This window comes from Delphinapterus leucas, unplaced genomic scaffold, assembly GCF_059928025.1.
Source record: "Delphinapterus leucas isolate spDelLeu-1000000601 "Yukka" unplaced genomic scaffold, BTC_Dleu_Yukka2 spDelLeu_asBTCV2_sq25, whole genome shotgun sequence".
Classification (NCBI taxonomy): domain Eukaryota; kingdom Metazoa; phylum Chordata; class Mammalia; order Artiodactyla; family Monodontidae; genus Delphinapterus; species Delphinapterus leucas.
In genome coordinates, this window is record NW_028322234.1 from 14729788 (window position 1) to 14742995 (window position 13208).

The 13208-nt window shown below is 47.9% G+C and overlaps 1 protein-coding gene across 8 annotated transcripts in view; it reads left to right on the forward strand.

Moving 5' to 3' along the window:
- RFX2 (regulatory factor X2) overlaps positions 1 to 13208 on the forward strand; it is a 99709-nt gene that overhangs the window by 55967 nt on the left and 30534 nt on the right. For all 8 annotated transcript variants that reach the window (XM_089905590.1, XM_089905589.1, XM_089905592.1 and 5 more), the window contains exon 5: positions 966 to 1227. In XM_089905590.1, coding sequence (XP_089761716.1) covers positions 966 to 1227 — 262 coding nt within the window. The remainder of the gene's footprint in view (positions 1 to 965; positions 1228 to 13208) is intronic.

A 13208-nucleotide genomic window follows, 5' to 3' on the forward strand; every position in this document is an offset into this window, starting at 1 on the left:
GATGCGCGTCCTTTTGCTTGTTTCTGCCTCTGGTTTCCGCGACTCCCGTCCTGAGGGTGCGGGAGGGTTTGGTTGCGGTTAAAGAGATGTGATTGCTGGAGTCGTGGGCGCCCGCAGCACAACACTGAAGGCGTGACACACACTGACCCAGAGGAGCGCGTGTGAAGCCTGTGAGCCCCCAGCAGGCTCTGGGGGACCCTCCGCAGCAGCATCCTGGCTTGACTGCTCTGCGGTCAGACAGGACGTCCCCCGGGGGCCGGAGAGGCTGCCCTGTCCCCCAGAGGGGCCTTCCCTCAGCCACCCCTGAGGAAAAACCCCCACTGACCGCCTTTCGCTGCGGCCGGATGTACATCAACCGACATGGTTAATGATTTGATCCAGATGTTAAAGGATTTCAGACAAATGCTTGGAATCCCTTAGACATTCTTTTTATTATGCAATTATATTTTTAAAAAAAAACTTTCTGGTTTGAAAGAACTAGAGACTCCCAGGAAGTTGTGAAATTAGCCCAGAGTCCCTTGTACCTTTCACCCAGCCTCCGCACCCCCGGTGGTGACATCTTCTATGACTGCAGGATGGTATCAAAACCAGTGCACCACATCGGGCCATATTCAGCTTCACAGCCTTTAGGCGCACGTGTGCACACGAGTGTGTGTGTGTGTGTGTGTGTGTGTGTGTACAGCTCTACGTGGTCTTATCCCAGGAGTAGACCTCCAGTAACCAGGGTCAGGTCCAGCCCTGCTCCACCCACCAAGCCCCGCCCCACCCACCAAGCCCCGCCCCGGTCGAGTGCAATTTGCACGTGCGGTTTGCAAATGACCAGTTGCTGAGGGATCAGCTGCGATCCCGAATGCTTTCGGAGACCATGGCCGTAAACTCGCTGTATTGACAGCCGGGTCTGACTTAGCCACGTGCTCGGCGCCGTGGTTTCCGGCGTTTACGTGAAGCTTTCTCTCTCCCGCCAGGCGGACGGCGTATGCCTACAACCCCGAACCCCAGATGTACGCCCCCAGCAGCTCCGCGTCGTACTTCGAGGCCCCGGGCGGTGCCCAGGTGACCGTGGCAGGCTCCTCCCCGACGGCAGTCCCCGCCCACAGCATGGTGGGCATCACCATGGATGTCGGGGGCAGCCCCATCGTCTCCGGCGCGGGAGCCTACCTCATCCACGGGGGCATGGACGGCACCCGGCACTCCCTGGCGCACACATCCCGCTCATCACCCGCTACGGTATGTACGTCCCAGGCTCTCGGGGGCAGCAGGTTAGGCCCTGAATAGACTCCCGGCAGCAGCAGGGACGGTGAGTAGAAGGCAGCCGGGAGCACGGGCGGCGGAACCCCACTAGCCTACGACAAGCGCCCCCGCCTTTGAACCTCGGGTCGTCCCTTGGTAAGGACAGAGGGTAGATGGCTGTAGCCAGTGCTGGGAGCGTTGCAGACGAGGAGGCAGCTCAGTGCTGGGAGATGCTGCCGCCGCTGGTGGTCCACCATGACCGTCCTCATCGTCATCAGCCTCTCCCAGGCGGAGATCAACACCTCCCCGCGAAAACTGGGCTGAACCCAAGCAGAGCTATACTGGACTGGTACCCCACACCTCTGTCCAAAACGGTGGCTTACCTGCTTTAAAGATGTATCTGCTTTGAAAACTCTATTTCCCACATTTACTCTTATTTTTTAAATTAGCACAGAGTAAAGTGGACGGTGTGGGCTGCACAGACCCATGAGTTTTGACTCACGTACAGACTCGGGTATCTGTCCCCACATCAGTACACAGAATGGTTGCATAACCCCCAAAACTCCCTCGGGTGTTTCTTGGTAGTCACGACCTCCTCTCACCCTCAACCCCTGGCACCCGTGGGTCTGCTCTCCGTCACTGTACTTTTGTCTCTGTGGGGATGCCGTATAAAGGGGATCATCCAGGAGACTCCTTTTGTGACTGGCTTCTTTCACCCAGTGTGGAGCCTGGAGATCCCGTCCAGCTGTCCTGTGAGTCAGTGGTTCCTTCTTGTTGCTGAGTCATGTTCCGTGACCCTAACGGCTCGTTCCTCCATTCACCAGCTGCGGGGCCATTTGGGCTGTTTCCAGTTTTTTTGTGATTGTGAATAAAACAGCTAGAAGGACTCTCATGTATAGACACGTGTTTTCCTTTCTTTGGGGTCAGTCAATACCTACGAATGGGATTGCTGGCTCCTACAGTATGTTTAACTTTATCCGAAACCACCCGTGTTTACCCGGGGTGGGGGGAGGTACCATTTCGAGCTCCCCCAGCCAGGTGTGAGTTCCTCTCGTCCCACCTCGTCACCAGCATTTTTTGTTGTCGGGTGTTGTCAGCATCTCTCTTTTTAGCCATTCTCATCGGTGTGTGGTGTTATCTTACTGTGGTTGTCATTATGCATTTTCGTAATCGCTAACGATGGCCAGCACCTGGTCAGGGGCTTTGCCTTTCATGTATGTTCTTTGGTGATACGTCAGTTGAAGTTTGTTTATTTTTTAACTGTGTTGTTGGTTTTCTTACTGTTAGTTTTGAGAATTGTTTGTATATTCTGGATACAAGTCCCCTGCTGGATATGTGATTTGCAAATATTCTCTCCCAGTCTTTAAAGTGTTTTTTCATTCTCTTAAGAGTGTCTTTTGGGGACTTCCCTGGTGATCCAGTGGGTAAGACTCCACGCTTCTACTGCAGGGAGCCCAGGTTCAGCCCCTGGTTGGGGAACTAAGATCCCGCATGCTGTGCTCTGCGGCCAAAAATTAAAAAAAAAAAAAAAAAAAATTTTTTTTTAAAGTGTCTTTTGCAGAGAAAAAAAAATTTTTCCCGATAATTTTGATCAAATCCAATTTAACAGTTTTTCTTTTTTGGAAAGATCGTGCTTTTGATGTCATGCCTGAGAACTCTTCGCCTGTCCCGAGGTCATGAACATATTTTCTTCTCTGTTTTCTTTGGAAAGTTTTATAGTTTTACATTTTACATTTAGCTCCGCTTCATTTTGAGCTAACTTTTGTATAAGACGTAAAGTTTATGTCGAGGTTCATTTTTATGCATATGAAACAACCAGTTGTTCCAGCATCATTTGTTAAAAACACTATCCTTTATCGGATTGCTTTTGCACATTTGTCAAAAATCAATTGGCCTGGGACTTCCCCGGTGGCGCAGTGGTTAAGAGTGCCTGCCAATGCAGGGGACACAGGTTCGATCCCTGGTCCGGGAAGATCCCACATGCTGTGGAGCAGCTAACCCCGTATGCCACAACTACTGAGCCTGCGCTCTAGAGCCCGTGAGCCACAACTTCTGAGCCCACATGCCACAGCTACTGAAGCCCACGCGCCTAGAGCCCGTGCTCCGCAACAAGAGAAGCCACTGCAATAAGAAGCCCGCACACCACAATGAAGAGTAGCCCCCGCTCGCCGCAACTAGAGAAAGCCCACGTGCAGCAATGAAGACCTAATGCAGACAAAAAAAATCAATTGGCCTATTTCAGAACAGTCTGTTCTGTTCCATTTATCTACGTGCCTGTCCCTTTACCAATACCACACTGTCTTAATTACGACAGCTTTAGTCAGTCTCAGAAATGGGTAGACTGGCTCCTCTCACTTTATTCTTCAGTATTGTATTGGCTATTTATATAAATTTAGAATTTTCTATATATATTTTAGATCAGTTTATCTATATTTCCAAAAAAAAATCCTAGTGAGATTTTGATTAAACAGCTTTAAAGCTGTGTATCAGTTTGGGGAGAATTGACATCTTTACTATGTTGGGTCTTCCAATCCATGAACGTGGTGTGTTTTCTCCATTTATTTAGATCTTCTTTGATTTCTTTCATCAACATTTGGTCATTTTTAGCATGCAGATCCTGTACTTATTTTGTTATATTTATGCCTAAGTATTTTTTGGTTTTGGAGCTTTTTTTTTTTTTTGGCTATGTTGGGTCGTAGTTGCAGCATGCGGGCTCTTTGTTGCGGCGCGTGGGCTTCTTGTGGTGTGCGGGTGTTCTCTCTCTAGTTGTGGCGCGCAGGCTCCAGGGCGCGTGGGCTCTATCGTTTGCGGCATGCAGGCTCTAGTTGAGGCGCACAAGCTCAGTAGTTGTGGCGCACGGGCTTAGTTGCCCTGCGGCATGTGGGATCTTAGTTTCCTGACAAGGGATTGAACCCGCGTCCCCTGCATTGGAAGGCGGATTCTTTACCACTGGACCACCAGGGAAGACCTCTGGAGCTATTTTAAATGGTACTGATTTGAAATTTCAGTTTTCAGCTGTTCATTGCTAGTGTACAAAAGTATGGTTGATTTCTGGTTCTTGACCTTGCCTCCTGTGACCATGCTGAACTCAGTCTTTAGTTCTAAGAGTTTTTTGTGGTCTGCAAATAGGAACAGTTTTAGTTTTTTTCCAGTGTGGGTGACTTTTATTTCTTTTTCTCGCCTTATTGCACTGACTAGAACATCCAGTACGATGCTGTGTAAGAGTGGTGAGAGTGGACATCCTTGCCTTGTTCTCAGTCTTAGGGGAAAAGCTTCAGTCTTTCACCCCTAAGTGTAATGTTACCTGTATGTTTTTCACAAATGCTTTTTTTCAGGTTGAGGAAGTTTCCTTCTATTCCTAGTTTTCTGAGAGTCTTTATCATAATTGGATGTTGAGTTTTGCCAAACGCTTTTTTCTTAGATATGATCACGTGTTTTTTCTTCTTTAGACTATGAGTGTGATGGATTCTATTGATTGATTGTCAATTAAGAAATAACTCCCTGGGCTTCCCTGGTGGCGCAGTGGTTGAGAGTCCGCCTGCCGATGCAGGGGACGCGGGTTCGCGCCCCGGTCCGGGGGGATCCCACATGCCGCGGAGCGGCTGGGCCCGTGAGCCATGGCCACTGAGCCTGCGCGTCCGGAGCCTGTGCTCCGCAAAGGGAGAGACCACAACAGTGAGAGGCCCGCGTACCGCAAAAAAAAAACAAAAAAAACTTCCTATTTTTGTGTGGGCTTAATCTGAAATAGAAGATGATGTTCGAGCCTCATCCCTGTTCTCTTGGTCCTGATGTGTTTCCGGGTCACCCTGACATTAGAGGCCCTCTGAGCTTAGCTGTTCTCTCCCTTTCTATGTCCAGGGTGCTCCCCAGGACCTGGCTCTGAGGACAGGCATGGAGAGAAGTCATTTGCTGTCTAGAGCGGTGACTGTGGGGTGGTGCCTGCCACTCCATCCCAGGGGCACCAGCCTGTCCCTTGCCTCACTTGGGCCCTCCAGGGTCCTCAGCACAACCTCAGAGGATTGGCTGGCAGACCTGAGTGTAGAGCTGCCGTTGATCAGAAGCCTGCCTCACAGACTACATTAAGTTTCACGAATGTGACGTCTCCATATCAGCAAACTGCATCAACTCATAATAGTGAATAAGCTAGGGTCGCAGGTCACAGACCTCCTGAGATCACAGGTCATGATATTCTCTCCAGTCCACGCTGCCTCGCTGGAAACAAACGTGCAGCTCAGACCCCGGGCCGCCTGGTTACTGTAGTCTGATGTCTGGGTTGCACTAGAAGAATCGAGTTTTTAAATCAGTTGGAAATCCATGACCAGGCTATGTTTTGGCACCCTGCCCACCCCCAGCCCCAAAAGCTCCAGGAGTTATCACCTTCGATGAGGATATGCCTCCAGACTCCCTCTGCTCTGTTGTGGTTCTTTGACTTGCTTTTGGTGTGGGGACATCTCACAAGGATCAGCAGAGATCCAACCAAGAGCCAGGAACAGGACCGGCCCTGAGGTTGCGAGAGAAATAACGATGGCTCCTGGATCCGGCATTTTCACAAAGTCTATCAGTTTTCTTATGTCAGAGTTGTGTTTCCAGGGACTTCAAGTTAATCCTGCAAACAGAGCACAAAGACCAGAGCAAATCGGCACCTACAGCCCCAGTGAGGGACTTCAGACTTTCAGTGACACATTTTCTTGAATCTCATTTCTGGTTAAAATTTCATCAGTATTGAAATCTTAGAAGTGAATTGCCCAAACAGTAAATTTTTGATAACTTTTCCTGTTGTGCTTTTTTTTTTTTGACCCCACGGAGCAGAGATGCTAAGCTGAGAGGTATGCTCTTTGGGTTGTAACAAGGGGAGACTCTGGGGGCTCCGGGGCTGCATGAGGAAAAGCCCCCCTGCCACCATGCCCAAGCAGGCGGCCCCCCTGGGCCACGCAGTGGAGGCTGATGAAGACAAATCATCTATCCAATTTTGAAGATGATAAAAATACAGCATCCCTGTCCGTGAGGGGATGTACCATTGCAATGTCTCATCAGGGCTCTGGGACCTGTTCTGGTCAAGACCCGTTGGACTCTGCATTTCCAGGAAGTCAGAGAGGGCCAGCACATAGGCAGTGGTGGCCCTGGGTGCTCCAGTCCCACGGAGGTTGGGGGCTGCCTGCCCTGGCGACCCCACTCAGGCAGGCCAGACAACTGGTGCATAAGCAAGAGCTACATAGAAGCTGAAAGGGCCAGCGCTTCACCTTGGAGGATGGCGGCACATGGGTTCCATCCTTCTCTGGTTGCGTTCAGCTTCTGTAAGCTTTGTGGTATCTGATGTGATTTTCAAACACACCTAAGAAAGCATCATCAATGTCTTCCACCCCCAAGTGAGGAAAATCCTCCTGTCTGGATGTGTGCAGCAGAGTCTCAGCAGCCCAGCCCCATGGAACACTTTGGGTCTTTTTCGAAAAAACTGAGATCTTAATATCAAAAGTCGCAATATGCAAATGAAAACTACAATGAGGTACCACCTCACATGGGTCAGAATGGCCATCATTAAAAAGTCTACAAGTAGGGACTTCCCTGGTGGCGCAGTGGTTAAGAATCCGCCTGCCAATGCAGGGGACACGGGTTCGATCCCTGGTCCGGGAAGTTTCCACATGCCGTGGAGCGACTAAGCCCGTGCGCCACAGCTACTGAAGCCCGTGCGCCTAGAGCCTGTGCTCTGCAGCAAGAGAAGCCACCGCAATGAGAAGCCCGCGCACCACAATGAAGAGTAGCCCCGGCTCGCCGCAACTAGAGAAAGCCCACACGCAGCAATGAAGACCCAACACAGCCAAATATAAATAAATAAAATAAAATAAATTTGTTTTAAAAAAAAGTCTACAAATAATAAATTCTGGAGAGGGTGTGGAGAAAAGGGAACCCTCCTACACGGTTGGTGGGAATGTAAATTGGTACAGCCGCCATGGAGAACAGTATGGAGGTTCCTCAAAAAACTAAAAATAGAACTGCCATACGACCCAGCAATCTCACTCCTGGGCATATATCCAGACAAAGCTCTAATTCAAAAAGATACATGCACCCCTATGTTCATAGCAGCACTATTTACAATAGCCAAGACATGGAAACAACATAAATGTCCAGCAACAGATGAATGGATAAAGAAGATGTGGTACATGTATACACAATGGAATATTACTCAACCATAAAAAATAATGAAATAATGCCATTTGCAGCAACATGGATGGACCTAGAGATTATCATACTAAGTGAAGTAAGCCAGACAGAGAAAGACAAATACCATATGATATTGTTTATATGGGGAATCTAAAATATGATACAAATGAACTTATTTACAAAACAGAAACAGACTCACAGACATAGAAAACAAATTTCCAGTTACCAGAGGGGAAAGGGGGTAGGGGAGGGATAAATTAGGAGTTTGGGATTAGCAGATACAAACTACTATGTATAAAATAGACAAACAACAAGGACCTACTGTATAGCACAGGGAACTATATTCGATATCCTGTAATAAACCATACTGGAAAAGAATATGAAAAAGAATATTTTTTAAAAGTCACAATACTCGGGGCCCTGGAATGATAGGTTCAAGTTCTGCAGGGTTCAAGCTACAGCAGACATCCCTGAGATGTGCCACTTGAAATCATAGGCATTTCTTTGCTGAGTCATCAGAAATGCAGCTCCTGCTTTCAAAACTCCAGCGAGCATCTTCGCTCTGACCACCAGCACATGTGGATACAGAAGAGACGAATCTTCTATCCTGTATCCAGCTCGCTGGGAAGATGGTCTTGCGGCCGCTTCGAGTGGATGTGTCTGTAAGGGACCTGCTTCAGTCCTGAGTGTTGAGTCAAGGCCAGCGGGGACCCTGGACCGTCCACGGCTCCCTGTGTGTGGACTGGCTTCCCACTCGGGTACCTCCATTCTCACGGCGACCCTTCCTGGTGGCCCATGGGCCTGGTGCACCATCCATGCAGCGTCACAGCTCACGATGGATTGCCAACCGCTAAGCAGCTCTTCTCTGGAGCCTGTGTTTTCAGGGAAGACCCAGGATATCTTGACTGGACTACGAACCCACACGCCTACTGGGCATTCACTAGAAACTTCCTCGCCCCCTGCACAGAGCTTTTGTCCAACCACAAGAGCAAAACGTTTGCCGGCAAAAGCACATTATTTGATAAAGGAGTTTCGCCAATAGTACATCCGCTTTTTCTCTAAAATATTCATCATTGGACTTCCCTGGCAGTCCAGTGGTTAAGACTCAGTGCTTCCACTGCAGGAGGCATGGTTTCAATCCCTGGTTGGGGAACTAAGATCCCGCAAGCCCCATGGGTTGGCCATAAATAAATAATTCATCATCACTTTTTATCCTTTTAATAGACTTTCTCTTAGAGCAATTTCAGGTTTACAGAAAAATCGAGCAGATGTACAGAGAATTCCCGTAATGCCCCACCCTGTACCCCACGCAGTTTTCCTTATTATTAACATCTACGTTTGGTGCATTTGTTACAGCCAATAAGCCAATATTGACCCATTATCATTATTAACTAAAGCCCTTGGTGACATCAGGGTTCACCCTATGTTGTACGTTCTATGAGTTTTGACAAACATCTAATGATATCATCACTTTTTTTTTAAATTTATTTTTGGCTGCATTGGGTCCTCGTTGCTGTGCACGGGCTTTCTTTAGTTGCAGTGAGCGGGGGCTGCTTTTCATTGCTGGGCACAGGCTTCTCCTTGCAGTGGCTTCTCTTGTTGCGGAGCACGGGCTCTAGGCACGCGGGCTTCAGTAGTCGTGGCTCGCGGGTTCAGTAGTTGTGGCTCACAGGCTCTAGAGTGCAGGCTCAGTAGTTGTGGCACACGGGCTTAGCTGCTCCGCGGCATGTGGGATCTTCCCGGACCAGGGCTCGAACCCGTGTCCTCTGCATTGGCAGGCGGATTCTTAACCACTGCGCCAGCAGGGAAGTCCCAATATCATCACTTTTGAATGTGGTTTTGTAAGTTTCTTTGCAAAGGTGGGAGCAGTGCCCCTTTGAAAGATCTATCTAAAGTTCATCTGTGCTCTGCTTTAAGTGACAGAATTAAAGAATGCATACTGGAAGGCACTCCGGTTCTTATTCTGAAGAGTCTCAATTAACTTACCAGAGAAGTCATCATCCTGTTTAGAGTAACACAAACCCACTTACCATGTCAAGGGCTACATGGGTCATCCATCTAATAAAAGCCTCTTCCTAATTTCCTTCATCTGTTCCTTGTGTTCCTACTGTTTTCTTTCATGGCTCCGTATGTAAATGAGCACAGTGTGTGACCCCCGATTGGATCCTGGCCCACAAACAGGACTTTCATCAAGTGATCCGATCGATTAACAGTGTTGAGTGGGGGTTAATTTCCGGGTCACGGAAGATGTTGACATTTGGGGAGCCTGGCTGAAGGGCATATGGGAATGCTTTGTGCTATTTTTGCAACTTTTTATACAATCTGGAGTTATTTCCAAACTTAAAAGTTAAAAATTTTTCAATTGATAAATTACGAAGTAGAACTATATTTTTTAAAGTTCTGGGAACTACAAGAAGAAGTAAACATGTTAGCTGGTAAAAATGATTACCAAAAAAGATTATCTCCGTGAGGTAGAAAGAAAAGAGGAAGACTTACTTTTTTTATACCTTTTTCTTCTATTTGAATTTTAACCACATGCATGCATTACCTTATACATTTTTTATTGAGGTAAAATTCATATAACATAAAATTAACCATATTAAAGTGCATAATTCGGTAGCATTTAGGACATCCATGGTGCTGTGCAACGATCCCCTTTCTACCTAAAAATTTAAAAAATCAGTTTAGCAGTAAAGTATAATCCATACAGTGCAATTGTGTGAGTGATTTACAATTGCTTAGTAAATCTCTGGGGGCAGAGGCGGCAGAGCGCTGCCCTCCAGCCAAATCCTGCCGGCCCCCTGGTTTTGTAAATAAAGTTTTATTGGCACACAGCCACGCCCCCTCATGGACGCACACTGGGCTGTTAGGGAAGGGAGGGGCCTCCTCTCCTGAGTGGGAATTGGTGGAGGCCTGGGAGAAGCTGAGGTGTGGCCGGGATGGGGCGGGGCAAGCGAGGTGCCCAGGGCACCAAATTTAGGGAGTTGCTCCCCTCCGGGGGCTGACCCTGTCATGGCACGACCTTGACAATGAGCTCTTCCTTCAGTTTGGTGCCCTGGGCGCCTCATGGGCGCCACCCCACTCCTGGCCCTGGAAGGAGACTGGTATGTCACTGGCCTAATCGGGTTTTTGTATGGCAAGTGCATATAAAATTACTACATAATTTTTTAATGTTTAATTAGCAAAATAAAACTGGACAGATTGAAAATGCCCATTTCCCCCAGCCAGCCTCCCCGTCTCCCCAGTGGTGAGCCCTGCCCTTCTCTCCATCCTCCCATCTGGCCCTTAACTGCAGCTGTTGCCTTTCTCCAGGCAGAATTCCGTAATTTCTATCCCTGCCCTCAGAACTCCAGCCATGACACTTTGGTTCTTTTAAATACTCTCCATTTTCTTTAAAGCTTCAAAAGCGTTCATAAAACATTTAAACGTTTATTTCCTCCTTCTATGGTCACTTAATAAGCTGTATTTTAGGACAGGACGTTTACTGCAGCAGTTTTCTGTCCTCACCCCCACTTCTCCCTGGTTTTCCAGGAGCATCATCTCCCCCTTCCCACTTCTGGCCCAGGAGGCGTGGTCCTGATATCAAATTATGGCAGACCCAGCCTGGAGATACAGGTGTTGCTTTTTTTTTTTTTTTTTTTTTTTTTTTTTGGTACGCGGGCCTCTCACTGTTGACTGTTGTGGCCTCTCCCGTTGCGGAGCACAGGCTCCGGACGCGCAGGCTCAGCGGCCATGGCTCACGGGCCCAGCCGTTCCGCGGCATGTGGGATCTTCCCGGACCGGGGCACGAACCCACGTCCCCTGCATCGGCAGGCGGACTCTCAACCACTGCGCCACCAGGGAAGCCCACAGGTGTTGCTTTGATACTGGTCATTGCTGGCCCTTTGCAGGGGTGACCTTGGCCTGGCAGGTCTTTTTTTTTTTTTTTTTTGGCTGCGTTGGGTCTTTGTTGCTGCACGCGGGCTTTCTCTAGTTGTGGCAAGCCGGGCTACTCTTCGTTGTGGTGCACGGGCTTCTCCTTGCACGCGGGCTCAGTAGTTGTGGCCCACAGTCTTAGTTGCTCCGTGGCATATGGGGTCTTCCCCTACCAGGGCTCGAATCCGTGTCCCCTGCATTGGCAGGAGGATTCTTAACCACTGTGCCACCAGGGAAGTCCTGGCAGGTCATTTTAATGAGGTTATTGTGTTATAAATGGAATGGCCATTACAGTGGACGCTAATGAATTCAGAGGAGAAGTAACCTCCACCCTCACTTAGAAGACACAAATCTAGTCCTTATGTCAGGTAAAATTTTGCTAGGATTTTATATGAAAGGAAAGGAGTTTTTTTAATTCCTTTAAAAATTTTTAAATAACCAACTAATTTTAATATACTTGGGAGTTAATAAAACTTATCTGCGCTCTGCTATCACGTTGAGTTCTTGAAACGCTGTATCTTTGATCACAAGTCGTTAGGCATTTTCTCCCCTCCTTTCTCCCGAATGCCTAAAGCATGATATGTGTGTGCCCTTTTCCCCAGGCATTCCGCTAGTAATTCACGCAGCAGAAACCAATGAAATTAAACGGCCAATAAAAAGGAACATGGGCTGCACTGCACCCAATCAGAAATAAAGATGAAGCTCCTGATAAGTCAAGAAATAGGTAGACAAGTGTATGCATAATACCAAGATGGAAAGAAATCTTTGAGAAGCTCAGAAAACAGAAACGATTTTAGGGAAAGCTGCCTGGCCCTAGGGTAGCGAGGGGGCACCTCTGCATCCATTCTTGGCTCTTCCTTACAGTTTGAAATGTGGGCCTGTGCAGGTACCACTTTGATAAAATTTTTTAAATAACAAAAAATTAAACTCCAGTCAAGTATAAATTTAATTTCCATTTAAGTATATCTAAAGATTAAACACTGACTTTTCCAGCCACTGAGAGGACTTATCAAGCCTCTTGTACTTGTGCAGTAAGAATCCCTCGGTCAGGTCCGTAAGGAAGCCTCCCACTCCAGCCCCCAGACTTCAAGCGTGAGATGCTCCTTTTTGAAGGAAGCTGGACGGCCTCAGCTTGGAGCTGGGAGGCGGCGCCACAGCGCCCTCTGCTGGGTGCACTGCGCTGCGCCTCCGGTCCTAACTTCCGGGCACCAACTCCTCCATCTGAACTAAGGGGACTGGTGACGTCGTCCTGAACTTCATCACCTTCAGAGGTTTACCTGACGTCTTAATTTTAAAACGCAGTGAACACCTTGGGAGGTTCCACTGTGTATTAAGTTAATTTAAGGTATCAGTGGGCTTGTTCTGACCCTATTTAATAGCTATGGGGTTTTGAGGATGGTCTTACAAAGCAAAAGTTCATTTGTATTCTTTTCCACAATACTCGGAACTGCACGATTTTCAGCAGTCTTACACATGTCTGGCAAACTTCTGGGTGTCCCCAGGATCCTCTCAGGAGCTCCACGAGATCAAAACTGTTTTCACAATAATACTAACCCGTTAGTTGCTGTTTCCCGCGTGTTGACACTTGCCCCGACGATGCAAAACCAGCACGGCTGACACAGCCACGCACAAATCAGAGCAGACACATCAGAGTCTCTAGAAGTCACTGAAATCGTCACCATCATGCACGCACAGTAAAAAAAAAAAAAAAGAAAGAAAGAAAGAAAAGAAATACCAAATGCTAGTTTCACTCAAGAATTCCCTGATGAAGCAGTAAAAACTATTAATTTTATTAAATCTCAATCCTCGAGAATACTTTAATATTCTGTGTGACGAAAAGTGCTTCTGCTTCTTCCCAAAATACGATGACAGTCTTGAGGAAAAGCTCATGGGCAAATGGCTTG